General features: G+C 39.7%; 1 protein-coding gene across 24 annotated transcripts in view; it reads left to right on the plus strand.

The window, feature by feature from the left end:
- DTNA (dystrobrevin alpha) overlaps window positions 1-16,404 on the plus strand; it is a 233,019-nt gene that overhangs the window by 175,730 nt on the left and 40,885 nt on the right. For 16 of the 24 annotated variants that reach the window (XM_064385449.1, XM_064385378.1, XM_064385398.1 and 13 more), the window contains 4 exons: window positions 2,657-2,737; window positions 4,605-4,694; window positions 10,161-10,238; window positions 10,863-10,955. In XM_064385449.1, coding sequence (XP_064241519.1) covers window positions 2,657-2,737; window positions 4,605-4,694; window positions 10,161-10,238; window positions 10,863-10,955 — 342 coding nt within the window. The remainder of the gene's footprint in view (window positions 1-2,656; window positions 2,738-4,604; window positions 4,695-10,160; window positions 10,239-10,862; window positions 10,956-16,404) is intronic. The other 8 variants (XM_064385505.1, XM_064385496.1, XM_064385468.1 and 5 more) reach the window with 3 other exon arrangements.

Below are 16,404 nucleotides of genomic sequence, written 5' to 3' on the forward strand. Positions count from 1 at the left end.
CATAATGGAAGTTGAGAAAAACAGCTCTGGGCAGGAATCCAGGCAAAAAAGGGGATTTATATTTGCATTAGATGGAAGAATTTTGGCAACAAAACAGTATCCTTTTCTTAGCTTCTAGCTTAAATGGGGACAAGTGCTCCCTGCATTACTATAGAGACTTTCCTTTTGTTTGTTCTTCCACCTTTGCCTGGCACCAGACAAAAAGACTGCATGGCTTTTTTGTTTTACTGGTGCCACACAAAATTTTGAATTAAGCAAAAAACACATCTAAAGCCTCATCTACAGAAGTAGTTATCAACGTGTCATAAACCTGATGGTAGAACTCCTCCCACTGATGAAAGGGTCATTTTTCCTCTCTGTACATAAGAATAGCAGCATGAAAGAAAGTCCAGACAGCAGAGATGACAAATGGCATAGCCGTGGAGGTATTTTTCAAATCTATTCTGTGCTGGCCTGACTTCATTTCCATCTTAAGCCTGTGAGAGCATTATTTTTGACATCAGTGTAAACAGGTTGGAGCAGCTTGGAGCACTTTGGAAAATTCCTCCTATTTAATTTGGTTTATTACTATGGATATATGTTGTGCCATAGCATGCTTTTATTACATAGCATATGTCAATGGCATCAAGTGTTTTCTGTCTCCTTGAGGACACTTAATTCAGAATCACTTTTATCAGCTTAATCACACACTTTGAGGAGTTTAAAAATAACCTCAGAAAGGTATAATTTATAGTCAATAGCTGAGTTTTCCTTTGCTTTGCAATGTCTGTTGTTCTGTCTTACCACATCACACAACCCTGTGTGTTTGAACATCCATTTGATAGTCAAGTGGAACCTGAGGACCGTGACAATGGGCATTAGCCTTTCCCAACATGCCTTGGGAAAGCTTCAGATTAGTTTTATATCATTTTTTTTTATTTTGAGAATTGACAAAGTAATGCTAATCAGAAAACCTTAGCAAGGTCTTGGAGTTTAAAGACATTTGTGCACAAGAGTAACTTTGCTTTTGTAAACAGATTGATGACCTTTTATGAATAAAGGCTCTCATACTTTTTGCAGAATCAGGGTCATAAGAAAGGAGTATGTCCAATGCAATACTTAGACCATATACATAGTAAACTGACAATTTAATTAATGATCTCTTTTCCATTTTATTCTGCTGCAAAAGAGATACTTGGTGAGTATTTTTCTTCTTTAGTACACTGGTTGAAGGAAAAGCTTGGAAAAATTGTGAAAATCTTGGTATTATAAAAAAACCCAAAACATTAAACTCTTCTCTATAAGTACATAGAAGAAAAAGGACTGCTTCTCAAATTCATGACTGATCAGAACTTAAGTTTTTCGTGTGGTTCTGCAGATGCAGGGTTAGGTTAAAACTGTAGTTTCATATAAATAAATAAATAAACAAATTAATAAATAACATTCCACATCCTACCTCTTTCTTTTCACGGGTTTAAATTTCTCAAAAATCAGTGTAGCATTATCATGCTGAGAAATTCATTTGAATGTTTCAAATACCTTATTTTTTCCTGTTTTATAAGAAGTTACAGGGCAAAATATATAGTAATGGTTTAGTTCCATGCATAACTGGGTTTCTTGGAAATGCTTTGGTTGACCAGTTGTCTTACAGAATTGGAGCCCAGTGAATATTTTGCAGATGGCTACCATATTTCAGTTTGCACATTTGCAGAATTCAAAAAGCAAGATAGATCTTCCACAGAGCCTAAAGGAAATATTAACCAAATTGAGGTCCAAATTATATGTGGATTCAGATTCTGCTCATATCTGATTGAATGCCCTGTGATTTTAATAACATACCTTTTAGTTGTTCCTGAGTGGATAGATCTTTTGCCCAATGTTCCGTAAGAGGTCTACAGAAAAGGGGAAATTTCTCCTTAATGGATACAGAAGGAGAAAATTACACACAGATTATTTTTAAGAGTAGACAGTAAAAAAAAGCAGAGGAAAATTCCTTCTTGTTTCTTTTTTTTTTTTTTTTTTTGTAAAAGCAGGAAATAAAGAATATAATAATAAAATCATCATTACTAATGGGTCCTCTTGAACTAAATACTTGCTCTACATTTTGACTTTGGATTCGATATACCAAAAAAGCTTTGCCATCAAGCCAGTTTAAAATTCCCTGTGTATTTTATGAGATGCTGAGGGCTTGGATACACTGTGATCACTATGTGGATGTGGCAGCATGGAGCTTAGCATCAGGAATATCTTCATTAAAAGATGTGTCATTTATTGGCAGTTCCATGCTGCAGACCTCCATGCTGCCACAGAAAACTGACTGCCAGTGCTCATCCTGGCTGATTGAAAGCAGGGACTGCACCCTGGATTGTTGCCTCTGGAAAGGAACAGTGGCATCGTGGCTGTTCTACCAAAGCAGGGGGGAAAAAGTCAAGCAGGTTGCTTAAAATTCACCTCAGAACACACAAAGGCATTATTTCCCTCCATGCCTAAGTACCAGTGTGTTTTTATCAACTTCTTAGAACCACAGCATCTATAATTTGAAACTATTACTGTGTAAAGCAGAAGATGCCAGTTGCAATGTTACTTTAAACAAGCTCATTCTGTTCTACATAAATGCTGTTGTTGATGGAGGGGGTTTTGGTGCAAAATTAATGTAGCTGGATATTTTGCCTTTTAGGCCCCCCCGACCTGTAACCAGCATGAACGACACACTCTTCTCCCATTCTGTTCCCTCAGGAAGTCCCTTTGCAAACAGAAGGTGAGTTCTTATCCTTATTTATATCAAACCATTATATGATAGTGGTGGAAGTTTAAATTTTCAGTTCCCTCACAGGGGTAAAAAAAAACCCAAATCCTCTCACACAGTAAAATCAAGAGACGTGAGCAGAGAAATGCCTTGGTTAATTTGGACTGATGCCCAGAGATCTGAACAGAGAGCTGGAGTTAAGGCACCCCAAGCTCCCCACAGCAGAGCACTGAATTTCAGCTCTCATTTGAACCATCCTGACCCACTAAAAAGTGCTCACATGCAACCCCAGGCACCCTCCCAAAGGGACCCAAAATGGGCTATTGGTGAGAAGCCATTTTGTAACAGCACCATGGGAATAGGAACTGGGATGTGCCTGCATCATACCACAAGATATGGATGAACAAAGAGAAGATGTCTTCATACTTCCAAGACATAGCAAGACATCCTTTCTCCTGTTAAACCATTCTGATTTTAATTAAAACCAACAAGGAAGAAGGAATAATCTTGGAATATGGTGACTGACCCTTCAGTAAACAAACCAGGGAAGTCTCATCAGAAACAAATCCCAAAGAGGAGGTGCTTTCAGCTGACTGTACATTTTGACTCAATATTTTGGCTCATCCAGCCAAAATATGTGTGTAGCTTTCGCTAGCTGTCTGACCCCATCTATGTAAGCCTGCAAATGCACATAGGTAAGAAGGTGGCAGGAAAATAACTTCCTGCTGTCTTAGGGAAGATGAGCAATGTGTCTTCCTTGGGTGCATTTTATTGCTTGAATCCTGCTGTGTGTGTCAGTGCTTCAGCATTCCCAAATGACTAAACACAATCTCTGGGTATACACAGCTACATACTTTAACACAAAAACTGAAACCAAACCTGCAGTGTACACTGCAAAGTCAGAGTGTAGATGGTTTACTACTTCTTTGATTTAGGAATTTTGTTACCACAAGCCGTAAGCTGTAAATTCTGTGTTGTCTCAGTGCAACTGGGTGTGACTGAGATGCTTTTTGAAAGCCAGTCCCAAAGCAGCCCCCAAGGCCAGATCTGCTGTCTATACGGAGAGACTGCAAATGCAGATTCATTTCTGTAGTTGGAAAATATGGGGGTTTATGTCTAGGCAAGGTGAAGTATTTCTAGCCTCTCCAGGAGAGGTCGCTAACAGCAGCACTCTTTAGGAGTGTTGCTGATGCTTGTCTTTATTCCCAAAACGGCCCTGTGCTCGATCAACAAAAGTGCACTGCTCCTTAGGCCAGGGACCTGCAGTGACACTCACAGCACTGTCTACTGTGCTGCTTGTCTGTCTTTGCTTGTAAAACATACCTGATTATTTTACTTTTGTCTTCTTTAGCAACTGACTGTCTTTAACTATCAGGTTTAAACGTACATGCTTCCTGAGCTGTTAGAATTCCTTTTTCTTCCTAGGAAACACTCCTTGATGAGAATCCCCTGAAGGCAGGTGATAGTACCACCCCCCTCAAGCATAGGTACCCAGACTTCCTTATAAGTGCATAGTGTGGCATCCCTGTACAGTTAAAATTTCCATGATGCAGCAGTCATTCTGGCTTTTTTAGAGTTAACTGTACCCTGATATGAAAAGTAATTACATTGATTGTATTTTAGAAGTTTTGTCACTTTTGTTTCATTGACATAGCAGGATTTTAGGAGTTTGACAGCTTATTCTCAGTATTTTTATTTTCACCTTTTACAAATTTAATTTGCATCTTTTTGTTGGAAAGAAAAAGCACCCTACAAACAGCCAAGTCAGTATTCTTTCTAAATAAATTAGATTTATTGTATACGAACCCTCTCTGAACACTCTGCTCTCTGTGTATTCTTTCTGAGGTATTAACAAGGTTTCATTGTTTGAATCATTCAGGTTACTTGGGGGTATAAATGCAGCCAGTCCTGTGGCTGATGAGCATTCTCTTATAAAGCTGTATGTAAATCAGCTTCACAACAATTCACGGTCAGTATGAGAGCACTAACCTACTAATCGCAGTAGTTCTATAGCTCATGCACTAAATCATTAGCAATTCTGCTAAACTACTCAAAATATTCTTTAAGGAAGGCTCTGATGGGCTAGAGGGTTTCTGTGGCTCTAATTAGTCTTTTGAATAGACTTCCTGCTGGCTGTGGGCTTTGCCAACTTCTCTTGCTTCTGCGCAGCACAACTCTTTCCTTTTACCCTTTCATGTAGGATTAATATTCATGTGTCCAGTGGAAGTTGGAAAAACTGCTTTTGTAAACTACACCTTTATGGTTCCATCATCAATGTATGACTTGCCTGTTGTGTTCTTGACCAGGGAATGAAAGAGGCCTGCACAAAAGCCTGGAAATTATTTCAGGTCTCACAGCCAACGTCCTCTGCCTCAGCTCTCACTGTGGGTGGCTGCTGTTCTGCCTTGTGCTGCTTGCCAATAACCCTTCCCAGACCCCTCAGCTTTGCTTTTCAAAATGACCACAGGAAAGGCAGATCTAAGTCCTCCTGAAGCTAATGACAACTTCCCATTTACATAGTGAGCACTGGATTTGGACCCGTACCTCTCACTGCTGAATCCTTTTTCCAGCATTCCCTCACATCTCAGTGACCTAAAGGAAGATCCTGCTTCAGTCTGCATAAAATAAATATGCAATTGCATAAGAACAGTTTCCCCAGCTTTTTTATGTGGAATTATGTAGAAATTTCCTTTTTTTTTTCTTGTTAGTCCATGAGCATTAACTAGAATTCAGTAAGAATTATCGATATGAAGGTACTTTTCTGCTAAATGCCAAGATCTTCAATCTGGGTTAGACTAATAACTGTATCTTCATTCATTCTTTTAAGTTTTACTGTTACAATTGCCCTGGGAAAATCAGGCCCCATTAGTGGAAGCTCACCCTCTTGAACATCAGAGAAACAGACTTTGATAGCTCTGTTTGCAGTTGTGCTGGTTTTATATTAAATACTCCATGACTCATATTATAATAAGAGTACAAACCCAGGGTAAAATTTCTAGCTGGATGTAATCAACACTAAAAGCTCTGCTGGCTGTATTTTCACTGCAGATAACTTATGGTTACTTTAATTTGTATTGCAGTCTAGTCCAAAGGTTTCAGATAGCTTTAAGTGACGTTTTTATGTAATTTGAATGTTTGTTCAAAGGAGAATTGGCAGAGAAAGTCATTCATAGCATTCCCATGGTATTTATTTCAGCTACTTGTGTTCACTTAAGAACATAGCCATTCTAACCAGTTCCTCCCTGTGGCAGCAAATGCTAAATTCAGCACACCAGCTCATTCTGCTGCTGGAAATGGATAGCATCTCCTAAGTTCAACACACTACTATATTTCTGGATACAGGAGTGAAAACTGGAAATTAACTGGAAGGATGGAGAATCTTGTTAGAGGAAAGATCTTTAATAATTGGTGAATACAGTGACAAATTGCAGGGAGCAGCTGAAAGGAGATGGAACATTATATACTATTTACACTTTAATTGCCTCTGGAGCACTGATTTCGGGTGGGTACACAATTACTCCAAAGCTCAAAGGAAGTTGGGTTCAGGCTTTCCCAAAGATGCTTTTTAATTTCTTCAAACTGCTTTAGAATTAGAGTCCACTTAAAATTTCTGTGCTTGTTTGCTTAGTTTGAGCCAGCAGGCCCATAAGAGAGCTTTAATGAGGAGGTTGGCCTAGCAATTACAAGCACCTTTCTTCCTTATGTATACAGTGTGGAAATTGGTATCAACAATATGGTCTGTACAGCTCAAGAACAGCTTTAAAGCATTTGTGTTAGAAAAGAAGAAACAAAAAAGTCTGTGATCTTCTCCCAAATACCAAATCATGGTCATTTGCTGTTGACAGCTAACATGATTAAAATCACAAGGCCTGTAATTCTTTTGCTGTAGCTAATATTCAGAGGTTTTCTCTCATTTGTTTTTGCAATTTCTGATGTCCTAGAGGGCAGCAGAACAAGGGAAGATTACTGCAATAGGTAATGCCCTTGCAAACCCAATGATTTGGATATGTTACATCAAAATAAGAAAACTTAGCATTATAGAAACTTTTGTCCGGTCAAGAGAAATAACTCAATACACTGAATTAATGGGTTTTTTCCTTATTTGAATAATTTTGTTCCCCTGCTGCAGTCTGTCATGCTGACTTAAAGTATATAGCTGCCATAGTAATGGGTACAATGTCCTGCTCTTTCTTTATAAATGTTTTCTTTAAGCTATTGAATTATTGTGCTTAGGTAGGATAAGAGGAAACAGAATGTTTTTTCTTGCATTTTTCTCAGCCCCTCCTTCACAGCTAATGCATTTAGTTCTTCTAAAGGGATAATAAACTGGAATAAATGGTGTGATGCAACACATTCTGGTGAACTTGAAATGACTTGGCAATTACACAATGATAGATAGAAAGAATGTGCTATGATATCAGATATCCATAGCCAAGCAGAAATTGAATCTTATTTAATGCTGAGTTGGAATGGCCGGTGCCTTTTTTGAACTCCACATAAAAGTTAAAGGAATTTATATTCAACCTGGGCATAACAAGAGATTAGGCCAGATTTCTAGTCATCAACTAACTTGGAGCAAAACACACTGGTTGCTGCTGTTCTCCATGTTCCTATCTCTAAGGAGCGTGGTAGACTTCAACTGCATGCTGTCTTTGCGTGACTTATTCAGAACAAGATGAGAAGCCTTATTCAGTAGAATATCAGCTAAAGGAAAGGTTTATATGTTTGGTGTTTAGTAGCCAGGTAGACATTAATGAGGGCATAACATTTACACCAATAGTATTAGGTCTATATCTTCATAGACATCTGCTCACAGCTGGAAGGTTTGTCTCTAAATTTGGATGGAGAAGCATTACTTAGCATCCTACAAGATGTTCCACTTTAGCAGGAATATATATTTAAAATATCTTTAAAATATATTTCCACTTGGAAATTCTCTGTGGCCAGACTGATCTCTGAAGTGTTACTTGTGTTTTGAGGGATATGTGGAGGATGTGGGAAGATATGGAAGAACAAGGACAAATGTCAGCTCTTCCAAATGAAGAAGGTGGAATCGGGGACAAAGGTGAAAAGGATTATAAAGGAGGCAGCCTAACCTTGGTCTCCAAACATACTGAAATTATAAAAGAGTAAGCATCTGGAGGATAATAAACAAGATATAATCACTGTAGATTTGTCAAGAACAAATATCAACCAAACTAATTTATTTAATTGACAGGATGACTGATCCAGTGGGTAAAAAAAGAATCAGCACATACAATACAGGTTGACCTTAAAAGGACTTACAAACATAGTCTCAGATGACACAGAAGTACCCAGAGGAAATACAGATATAGGGAAATTAGTAAAAGAACAACATTGAAAACGAGTAATGACATTTTCAGAAGTTTGCTGTTGATTTAGGAGAAGGACATCTGTTGGGCTTCTTGAAAGCTATCCTAAATTAGACACTGCACTATTTCTCATAGCGACTTAATGGAAGCAATAGAGTGAATACATCCAATTTGTAGGTGGTACAAAGGTTGAAATAGTTGTGGAAAGGAGTGCTTGGAGAGCAGTTTCTAAATAAACGAAAAGTAGCTTAGCAGCAATGGTAGTAATTGATGTCCAAATGATCTGAAATCAATTACAGGAAATTCAGTAATTATAAGTGAAAAGTGCTGTAGCAAGGAAGCAAATAGTCACATAAAAGATGGGAGCGTAATTAGATGGATAGAAATATTTTAAAAGAAGACCTAGCAGTTGCAGTGAACCACAAACTAATTGAAGTCAGCAATACAATTGTTAGATTGCATTTGACCCTGGAACATCATGTGGAAAGCCATTAAAACTCATTCCCCAGAGGAGGAGACATCTGCCTAGAGGTTTGCTTGCAGTTTAGGGCAGCAGCAAGGGAGTAGATATGCTAACCAGCATAGCTAGAGTCCAGAGGACACCCAAACATCAGAAAAACAGAGAAAATGTAACTCATGAGAAAAGGCTGGAAGATTAAAGTTTGCTGAATCAACTGAAAAGGAAAGGGCCAAGGTATCAGTTGCTCAGTGGTAATCCTTGCTTGCCTGTCTCTCCACACTAACTGTGTGGCCTCTGGAGCATAGGAGAGGGGAGCTTGTGATTGGTGAAGGGCAAGAAAGCAAGGCCCAAAATCTGCCATGGCCTTTGGTCTCCCACTGTGGCAACATACTTATCTGTACTTCTAGAAGTGAAAGGTGCATCTTTGGCTGAAGTGGCACACCCTGTACCCTGTGAATGCATTTTCCTTCTGTAACTGGGAAGAAAACGTGTGGAAAACTCATCCTTCTAGATGGCATGGCACATGTTTATCTGCATGGATTTTGCCCCAGTGGAAGTGCAATACATATAAGTTGCATGCTGGTGGGCAGAGAAATGTGAAACAAACATTTTTTTCTTGCTGTGCAGTACAGCATTTCGTTCAGTTATCTTACAAATTTATTATAAATCAATAGGCTTAATTCTTAGGACAGCCTTTGGTCCCATCCTCTTCAGAACCCTACTGCCAACCTTGCCCTCCAAAAAGGAGGGGAATTACACAAATCTCACTTCATTTAATTCCTTCTTTGTCCCAGTATTGAAGGTTTTGAAGATTACCAGGCACCACATTTACATTACCTGCCTACACACAAGCACAGGGACCCATACACCCCTGGATGCCCAAGTGCATCCATGCTTTCGCACCCATGAGGTGCCTGCCAAACAAAAAAAAAGGTGATTAATTTTTAAAAACAAGAAAGTAAAATATAATTTTGTTTTGCTTTGTTGTTTCTTAAAAAAAGTGCTGCAGCATGAAAAATAAAAAGAACGTTTTCAATGTTTCTCATTTTTAGCCAGTGGTACCTTGTTAACGTGGATATTTAAGTGTTGGGAAAGAGGCAGTTACTGCAATCCATTAAATACTGTAATTAGGAAAAAAGTGTGTTTGGTGAGCTATATATTATTTTAAATCAACAGAAGAACAGTACTTCTGAAAATTAAACTGCTGTGTCCCATCACTGCTTCCAAATAAACGCCTTTCCACAGATTATTGAAACCATCTTACAGTTAATGTGGAGAAAAGCAATTTAGCTGTTATGGCAAAGCTTTCCCAGCTCGAAAGCAGCATTTGAGACTTTGAGACCATGTTTATCTCGGACTCATCAGGAAAATACACAAGCCTTCATCTCTCCACTTGAGAGAGAAGCACATTTTGTTTGTCATTTCTGTAGTGGAGGCTTTAATAGTTTGCTTTTGGAGAATAGGAGGGAAAACTCGTAATTCCTGATTTTGCATTTCCTGACGTTTTCTAGACTTTCTTTAAAGCCTCTATTCTTTTTATTCAGTCCAGAGCACTCAAATGAGCTTCTCCAAACTCTGTTCTGTAATGAATTTCAGACATCACTGTTTACCCTCTTCTTAGTTTTCCTGTCTTATTAACTAGCTCTCCTTCCAAGAATACTGAAGTAGAGCAGAGCAAACTGCTGGCTAGGGCTGCTCCAGCTTTCTTGAAAGGCAAAGGGTAAGTTAAAGAGAGAGTATGTTCTTAACTTGCACTAACACAGCTAAACCAAAACATTTTCCTCTATTCCTCCCATTTTTAATGTATTCTATATACATCTTTCCAGAGAAAATTGTGATAAGCAATTAACCCAGTGAGCTAAGTAAGGCATGTTTAAATATATGTATGTACACCTGGATGGATAAGGTCTTGACCAGACACTTCCAAGCAAATCCAGCTTGTGAATTCAGAGTGTCAGTAATGTATGTTACATATCTATATTAATGTTTGTGTGCAATATATAGTATATTAAACCAAATAATGCTGACCTCACAATTTGCTGTATTTTGTAATAAATGCTACTGTATAGCTCCAGAGCTTCAGTTCCTGGCCTGATCTGGCATCTCACTGATTCCTGAGGCTAGCTCTGTCATCAGGTAGTATGCTACCATCCTAAATCACTAAATACTAAACATATAATTACAATAATAACAAAATAATTTCTGCACTTGGCGTGTTATTTCATTTAGATTTTTTTTTTCTAAGAACGCTGAAGTATTCTTTCCTAGATTCCCATTTCACAATCTTACTTGCTCCTGCTCTCTTTGTTTGTGTCTGTCTGGCTCACACCCTGCCCTGTTTCAGGTTACAGTACAGCCTCGATGTTGCAGACAGGCTGGCTGATGAACACGTGCTCATCGGGGTCTATGTCAACATGCTGCAGAGCAGCCCCGCACGGTTAGTGCAGGTTTGGCACCTTTGGGGGACCCAGCAGAGGCACCCTGCTCAGCCAAATGCTCTCACTGTTTCCTCCTGGCCACGAGCTGGAGCAGCTCTTCGTGAGCACTAACCTGTAGTGAATGTGTATCAATATGGGGTATGTCCTCCCAAAGTTGATAGACTGTGGCACTGGCTGCTATTTTCTCTACTGAGGCTTGCAAGGTATTGCCAAGTATTGCAAATAATTGCTTGGTTAAGAATGGCTATGCAAATTGCTTGGCACACTGAGCTCAAGGCAGTGCTGGACTTGGTGGTGGTACAGAAATCTTCACACAAGAATGATTAAACAAGCCCATGTTTTCAAGGTATTCAATTTTGAGATCATATATAATTTGTAGCTTCACCTTTCTTAAAAGTTAGCAACTGTAATAGTACATAAATCATGATAATAATGTTCTTATTGACCTAGTGAGAGAAATTAATTTTGATTTTTACATATGTCAGGCATTGCTTTTAAGTCTCCCTGATTTCTGCATTGTTTGAATCTTGTATACAAATTTTCCCTTCTTTCATTTAGACTCAGGGGTTTTAAATGGGTGTCTTGAACATATTTCATTGTTTCTGCTGGAGTGATTATAGAGCTTTTTCTCCTAAACCCACCAGCTGTCCTGGCACTTGAGATGCTGGCATTGCAGCCCGCCGTGCCAGGGAAGGGAAAAGCTGCCTCACCTCTCCAAGTGCAACAGAATTCCACAGACTTTGCAGCCCCGTACCAGCAAAGTGCTGACCAGTATATGGCCCTAGAAAATGTGGTGCTGAGCAGAAAACTGTACAGTGTTTCTACCAAAACTATGATCAGGAGGTTTATTTTGCTCACAGCAAACCCTTCCGTTTCCTGTGCTGCCACTGCAGAATATTTCCCGGTTTAGAAAAAAGTCTCTATTTACTCTAGTATGTAGGAGGCAATAAGCAACTTCATTTAGGAGAATGAATGCAATGGTTCTCTGCAGTCTCAAAAATTTCCCTTCTGCATGTAGCTCCTGTTGAAAATGGGAGTAATTTGTCATGCCCAGTGGATAAAAAAGTCTGCCTCCATTGTCCTAGATCTGTTTCTCTGCTCTGTAGCCCATTGGAATGTGGCAGTGGTGGAGGGTTGAAAAGGCAAACTAGGCTTTTTCAGGAGGAAAATGAAAACCATTTATCCTAAGCAAAACATTTTCAGGGGGAGTTTCATTCCTGAAGAAGCACTTCCAGAAATCAGACTTATTGAGGAATGTTGACATGTGGCTGTGAAAGCAGGCTCCTGGGGGAATGTGTGTGACCAGCCATTGCCCAACCATGACTGAGGATAGGAATATGCTGCCACTCAGTCTGGTGTGACAGGGAGAAGGAAATGTGGCTCTGGCTACCATTAATGACTTACTTGGTATGGTTATTCAGGAGGCGACTGAGAATGGACATGGTGGTGGTAGACTTGTTTGACAGGCATAGCATTTTGGATGCTGTGTCTAGGATTCATTCAGCTTCAGTGAGGGCTACTTGTTCCTCCTGAGACCTCTTTGTAGGTGCCTTGTCTCATCTGTACTCTTTACATCCTCCCAAATTTATTCTTTATATTTCAACCTGTTCCCTCAAGGCTTTGAGCCAACATCACCAAGTCATAGCACCTTTGTTTCCAAATATACATATAGAAATCATATGCCATGAGATTCAACATTTGTTTGGTTTTGAGAAACAAATGGGGGAGTGACTGACAACAACCTTAATTGTTTTAACAACTGATGCAAAGCATAGTACATAACATCTGATTACTGACATTAAATCACTGCAGTCACAGCATCCTCAATGAGAAACAATCTCAGTTATTTGTATCATTAGTTTTTGACAGAAACATAAGCTAGGGGGACAGTAGTCTTAGTCAAGCATCAGACCATACTGCATTGCTATTTTCTGCTTTGTTGGACTGAGACTGCAAGTAGAGAAATAGAATGGTTACATTTTGGTAAAAACAAGAACAAAATCTTTCCATCCTAGAACTCCTGTGTGAATCCATTTTCCAGAGGAGTAGGTGAGACCTCTGCAGGAAGCTCAGCTGCTGCATCTCAAAGTCTGGAGTGGCATCTTCAGGCAAAGCTGACCTCCTCCTGCCCATGCCTCAAAGTGGCTGGATGCAGTTTGCTCAAAACCCACACACTTGTGCCAAGATGGTGCTAAGTTCAAGTTGTTTCACCCTGCATCTTAAGGAGGTTTGGTAACCTGAGTAAAGTATGCAGTTAACCAAAGTGAGATAACTTCTGGTTTAGGGGAGGCTGCAGCTGGCCAGCTCTGCTGTTCAATCTGCCTGCAAAATACTACCTGTACCTGCCCAGACATCAGATAATTCAAGTGCTTCTGGCAGCCAAAGCTGAAAAGAGGTGTGATTGTAGCTGGACCTTTATCTACAAGAAAAACCTGCAGAGATACTTTGTGAGCATAAAGCATGTAATTATCTCAAGAGCTGTATAGTAACATTTAAAAACAAAACAAGATTTGGGGTTTTTAGATGCTGAGGCTAATTTATAGCTAATCATCAGTCTAATATAACCCAGTATAACTTTGGTTTTGTTTTAAGTGCAGCTAGTATTTATATTTTGGGCTTTGTGGGCTATTATTAATTCATTTAATTAATTTTCACTGCTTATCTTTATTTTTCATCTCCAGTTATTTGGTACTGCAAGTAAAAGTACAAGTTTTCCTTTCCTACTACCACAGGCTAATAAGCTACTTGAGGGTTTTTTAGAAGCCAGTACTCCAGAGCAAATTAATAAACAAGAGGAAGAATTAATTCATTATTTATAGTAACTATATGGATAGAAAAATTAGCCCTTAGCCAGATGTTTTGAATAGTTTAATTGCAAAGTCTTTTTTAGTATTTAAAACCAATATTTGACACTTACTTTAGTTTAGTGTCTGATTCTTAAAATAGTTTCCATTTTTGTAAGGTAGAGACTTGGCCTAGCTTTGAATAATAATTCCATATATTTCAGCCTTTTTCTTTTCAGGTGTAGAAAAAAATCAGATAGACTAAAAGTAAGAGGTTATTTTGGCTTCACAGAGAGCTGTTTTCTGGAGGTTTTATGTTATACTGCATGGTACTATGTGAATCCTATTTCTCTATAGAAGTGTTGGATTATATTTTAAAATGTTTTAAAATATTGTATATTTTAAATATATTTGTACATTTAAATATCTATATTTTTAAATGTTTATTAAGGGGGTGTGCAGAACTCTAGGTGCAAAGGCTGGTTTAATCTTCCTTTGAAAGAGGAAAAACATTCAGAGACCAGAGGAAATGTGTAGACATATAGCTCCCTTGAACAGAGTTAGTTTTTGTGATTATTCACACATTGCTGAATGCTATAATATTTTGGTGGTAAAATCTCTGTGATTCTAAAGTAAGTGGCTAATTAACAGTAGTAGAGGACTCAGATGATTTGTTTTGGTTTTAAGTGCCAGGCCGGTTTTGAAAGTGTGGTGGTTAAATAGTCCTTGGAATACATTTGGTGCGTTGCTGTTATGCCTTTTTTTTTTCAGCCTTAAGCAAATTATTTATTCAGAAAGTGTTTGTAGAATAAGAGCATATCATGAAGACTGCACTGGTACTTCTCTTGCAAAAATTTCATGAGACTTTTCTAACCAGCGGTGACACAATTGTAAAACCAGCAGGGAACATCCACATCAGCTATTGCCAGGCGCCTACTGCAGAACAGGCTGGTCTGACATATCTGAAGCCCGAGAAATAGCAAAGATCCTCCAGAGTCATTCCTTTGCTCATAGGTTGTCATGTTTTTCATCCTTTGCCTGCAGTTTTGAGATCCTTTTTTTAATGGAGCTTCCGTAGACCACAGAAGTCCTAATGTGCAGGTGCTAATATTGGATATTCACTCTACATCTGAATGGTGATAAGTGCCAGACCAATTATTGCTAATAATTATAAGGTCTTTTAAGAAATGGTCACTTATGGCCCCCCGGGGCAGAAGCCCAGCGGGGAGGCCGGTTGTCCAGGATAGCTCAACGAGGGTCCAGGATCGCCCAGCGGGGGGTTCAGGCAGCCCAGGCAGCTATAGTGATTTGCAGCTCAGCTCTTTAGTGATTTCAGCTCTTTCAGCATGCCTGGGGCCGTCACCCTGGGTATCGCCGCAGCAGACGCAGAGAGAGAGGAGCAGCGCTGTATGGGTTCCGCAGGGTTCTTTATTGGGGTCCCCGCGAAGGTTCCAGGGACAGCTCTCCTCTGCCGAACCGGGCAGAGCTAGGGGTTTTTATACCTTACAGGGGGATTGAAAACTGTCCAATAGTAAGGGTCAGGGGAAAGTGACCTATGAATGTACAGAGAGATAACAGGGTCCGAAAGGCGGAAGAGAGGGTCTTCTAATGCCTTAGTCATGCTGACTTTGGTATTTCCTAGCTCAGGCTTCTGACCTCCAGGGCCTTGCAGGCCTTGTGCCTGCTACAACTCCACTTTCTGTATTTAGAAAAAAGGCGTTCCCTATGGTTCTTTTAAAACAATGGACAAGGCATGAGAACATAAGTAACACGATGACAATTACAAGAAAAATCCACAACATTCCCTTAACCAAAGATGCAACCCATCCCGTTAATCCCCATTGACCGAAGAGATCATTGACCCAGTCTGGGGTCTGTTCTACTTTTAAGTCCTTCACAAGTCCCTTCAGTTTCTGGATGTTGGCGTGGATGGATTCCGAGCGTGAAGAGAGATTGAAGCAGCACATCCCTTCGAAGTCCTCGCAGCCATGTCCGTGGGCAAGCAGCAGGAAGTCAATTGCTGCTCGATTTTGGAGTGAGGCGTGTCTTGTGGTTTCTTCTTCCTTTAAGAGATCGCTCAGGGCAGCAGAAGTAGCGTTAGCTTGCTTACTGAGCCAGCACCCAAGGTGATTTATGTCACCCAGGGCCTTAGCTGCAGCTACCCATGGTAGGAATATAGAGACCGCTATCTTTTTAGGTTTGTTCCAATCGTATAATTTGGGATCGCAATTTTCATCAAATGCTGTGTAAGACCTTTTGTGGCGTTTTAACTCGCTCTCTTTTTTCCAATTGTGCAACAAGGTGATATTTGGAGTAAGGGTGGAAAGTTTTCCTAGGGTACAGGGACCTCCCTGGAGTCGTGAGGGGATCCCAGCCCATACTCTGTCACCACAGATGAGAAACGTTCTCTTGGGTAGAACTTTGGGATGGAGAGAGGACACAGAGATCACACGAGCAGTGTAATTACACCAATCGTGAGGGTTGTAGGCTTTGTTAATTGGTGATATGTCTTTTCGGTATGTGTTTTTGTTCAGATCAATTTCAGGCAAATTATTCTTTGGACGTCTAAAGTAAAATTTGACACAGAAGGTGGCCTTAGAGGACCCCAACAGATCCAATTCTTGAGGTTCCTCAAGAGCATTGGGCAGTATTTTTGTCCACTGGT

The sequence above is a fragment of the Passer domesticus genome, chromosome 1, assembly GCF_036417665.1.
Source record: "Passer domesticus isolate bPasDom1 chromosome 1, bPasDom1.hap1, whole genome shotgun sequence".
Taxonomy (NCBI): domain Eukaryota; kingdom Metazoa; phylum Chordata; class Aves; order Passeriformes; family Passeridae; genus Passer; species Passer domesticus.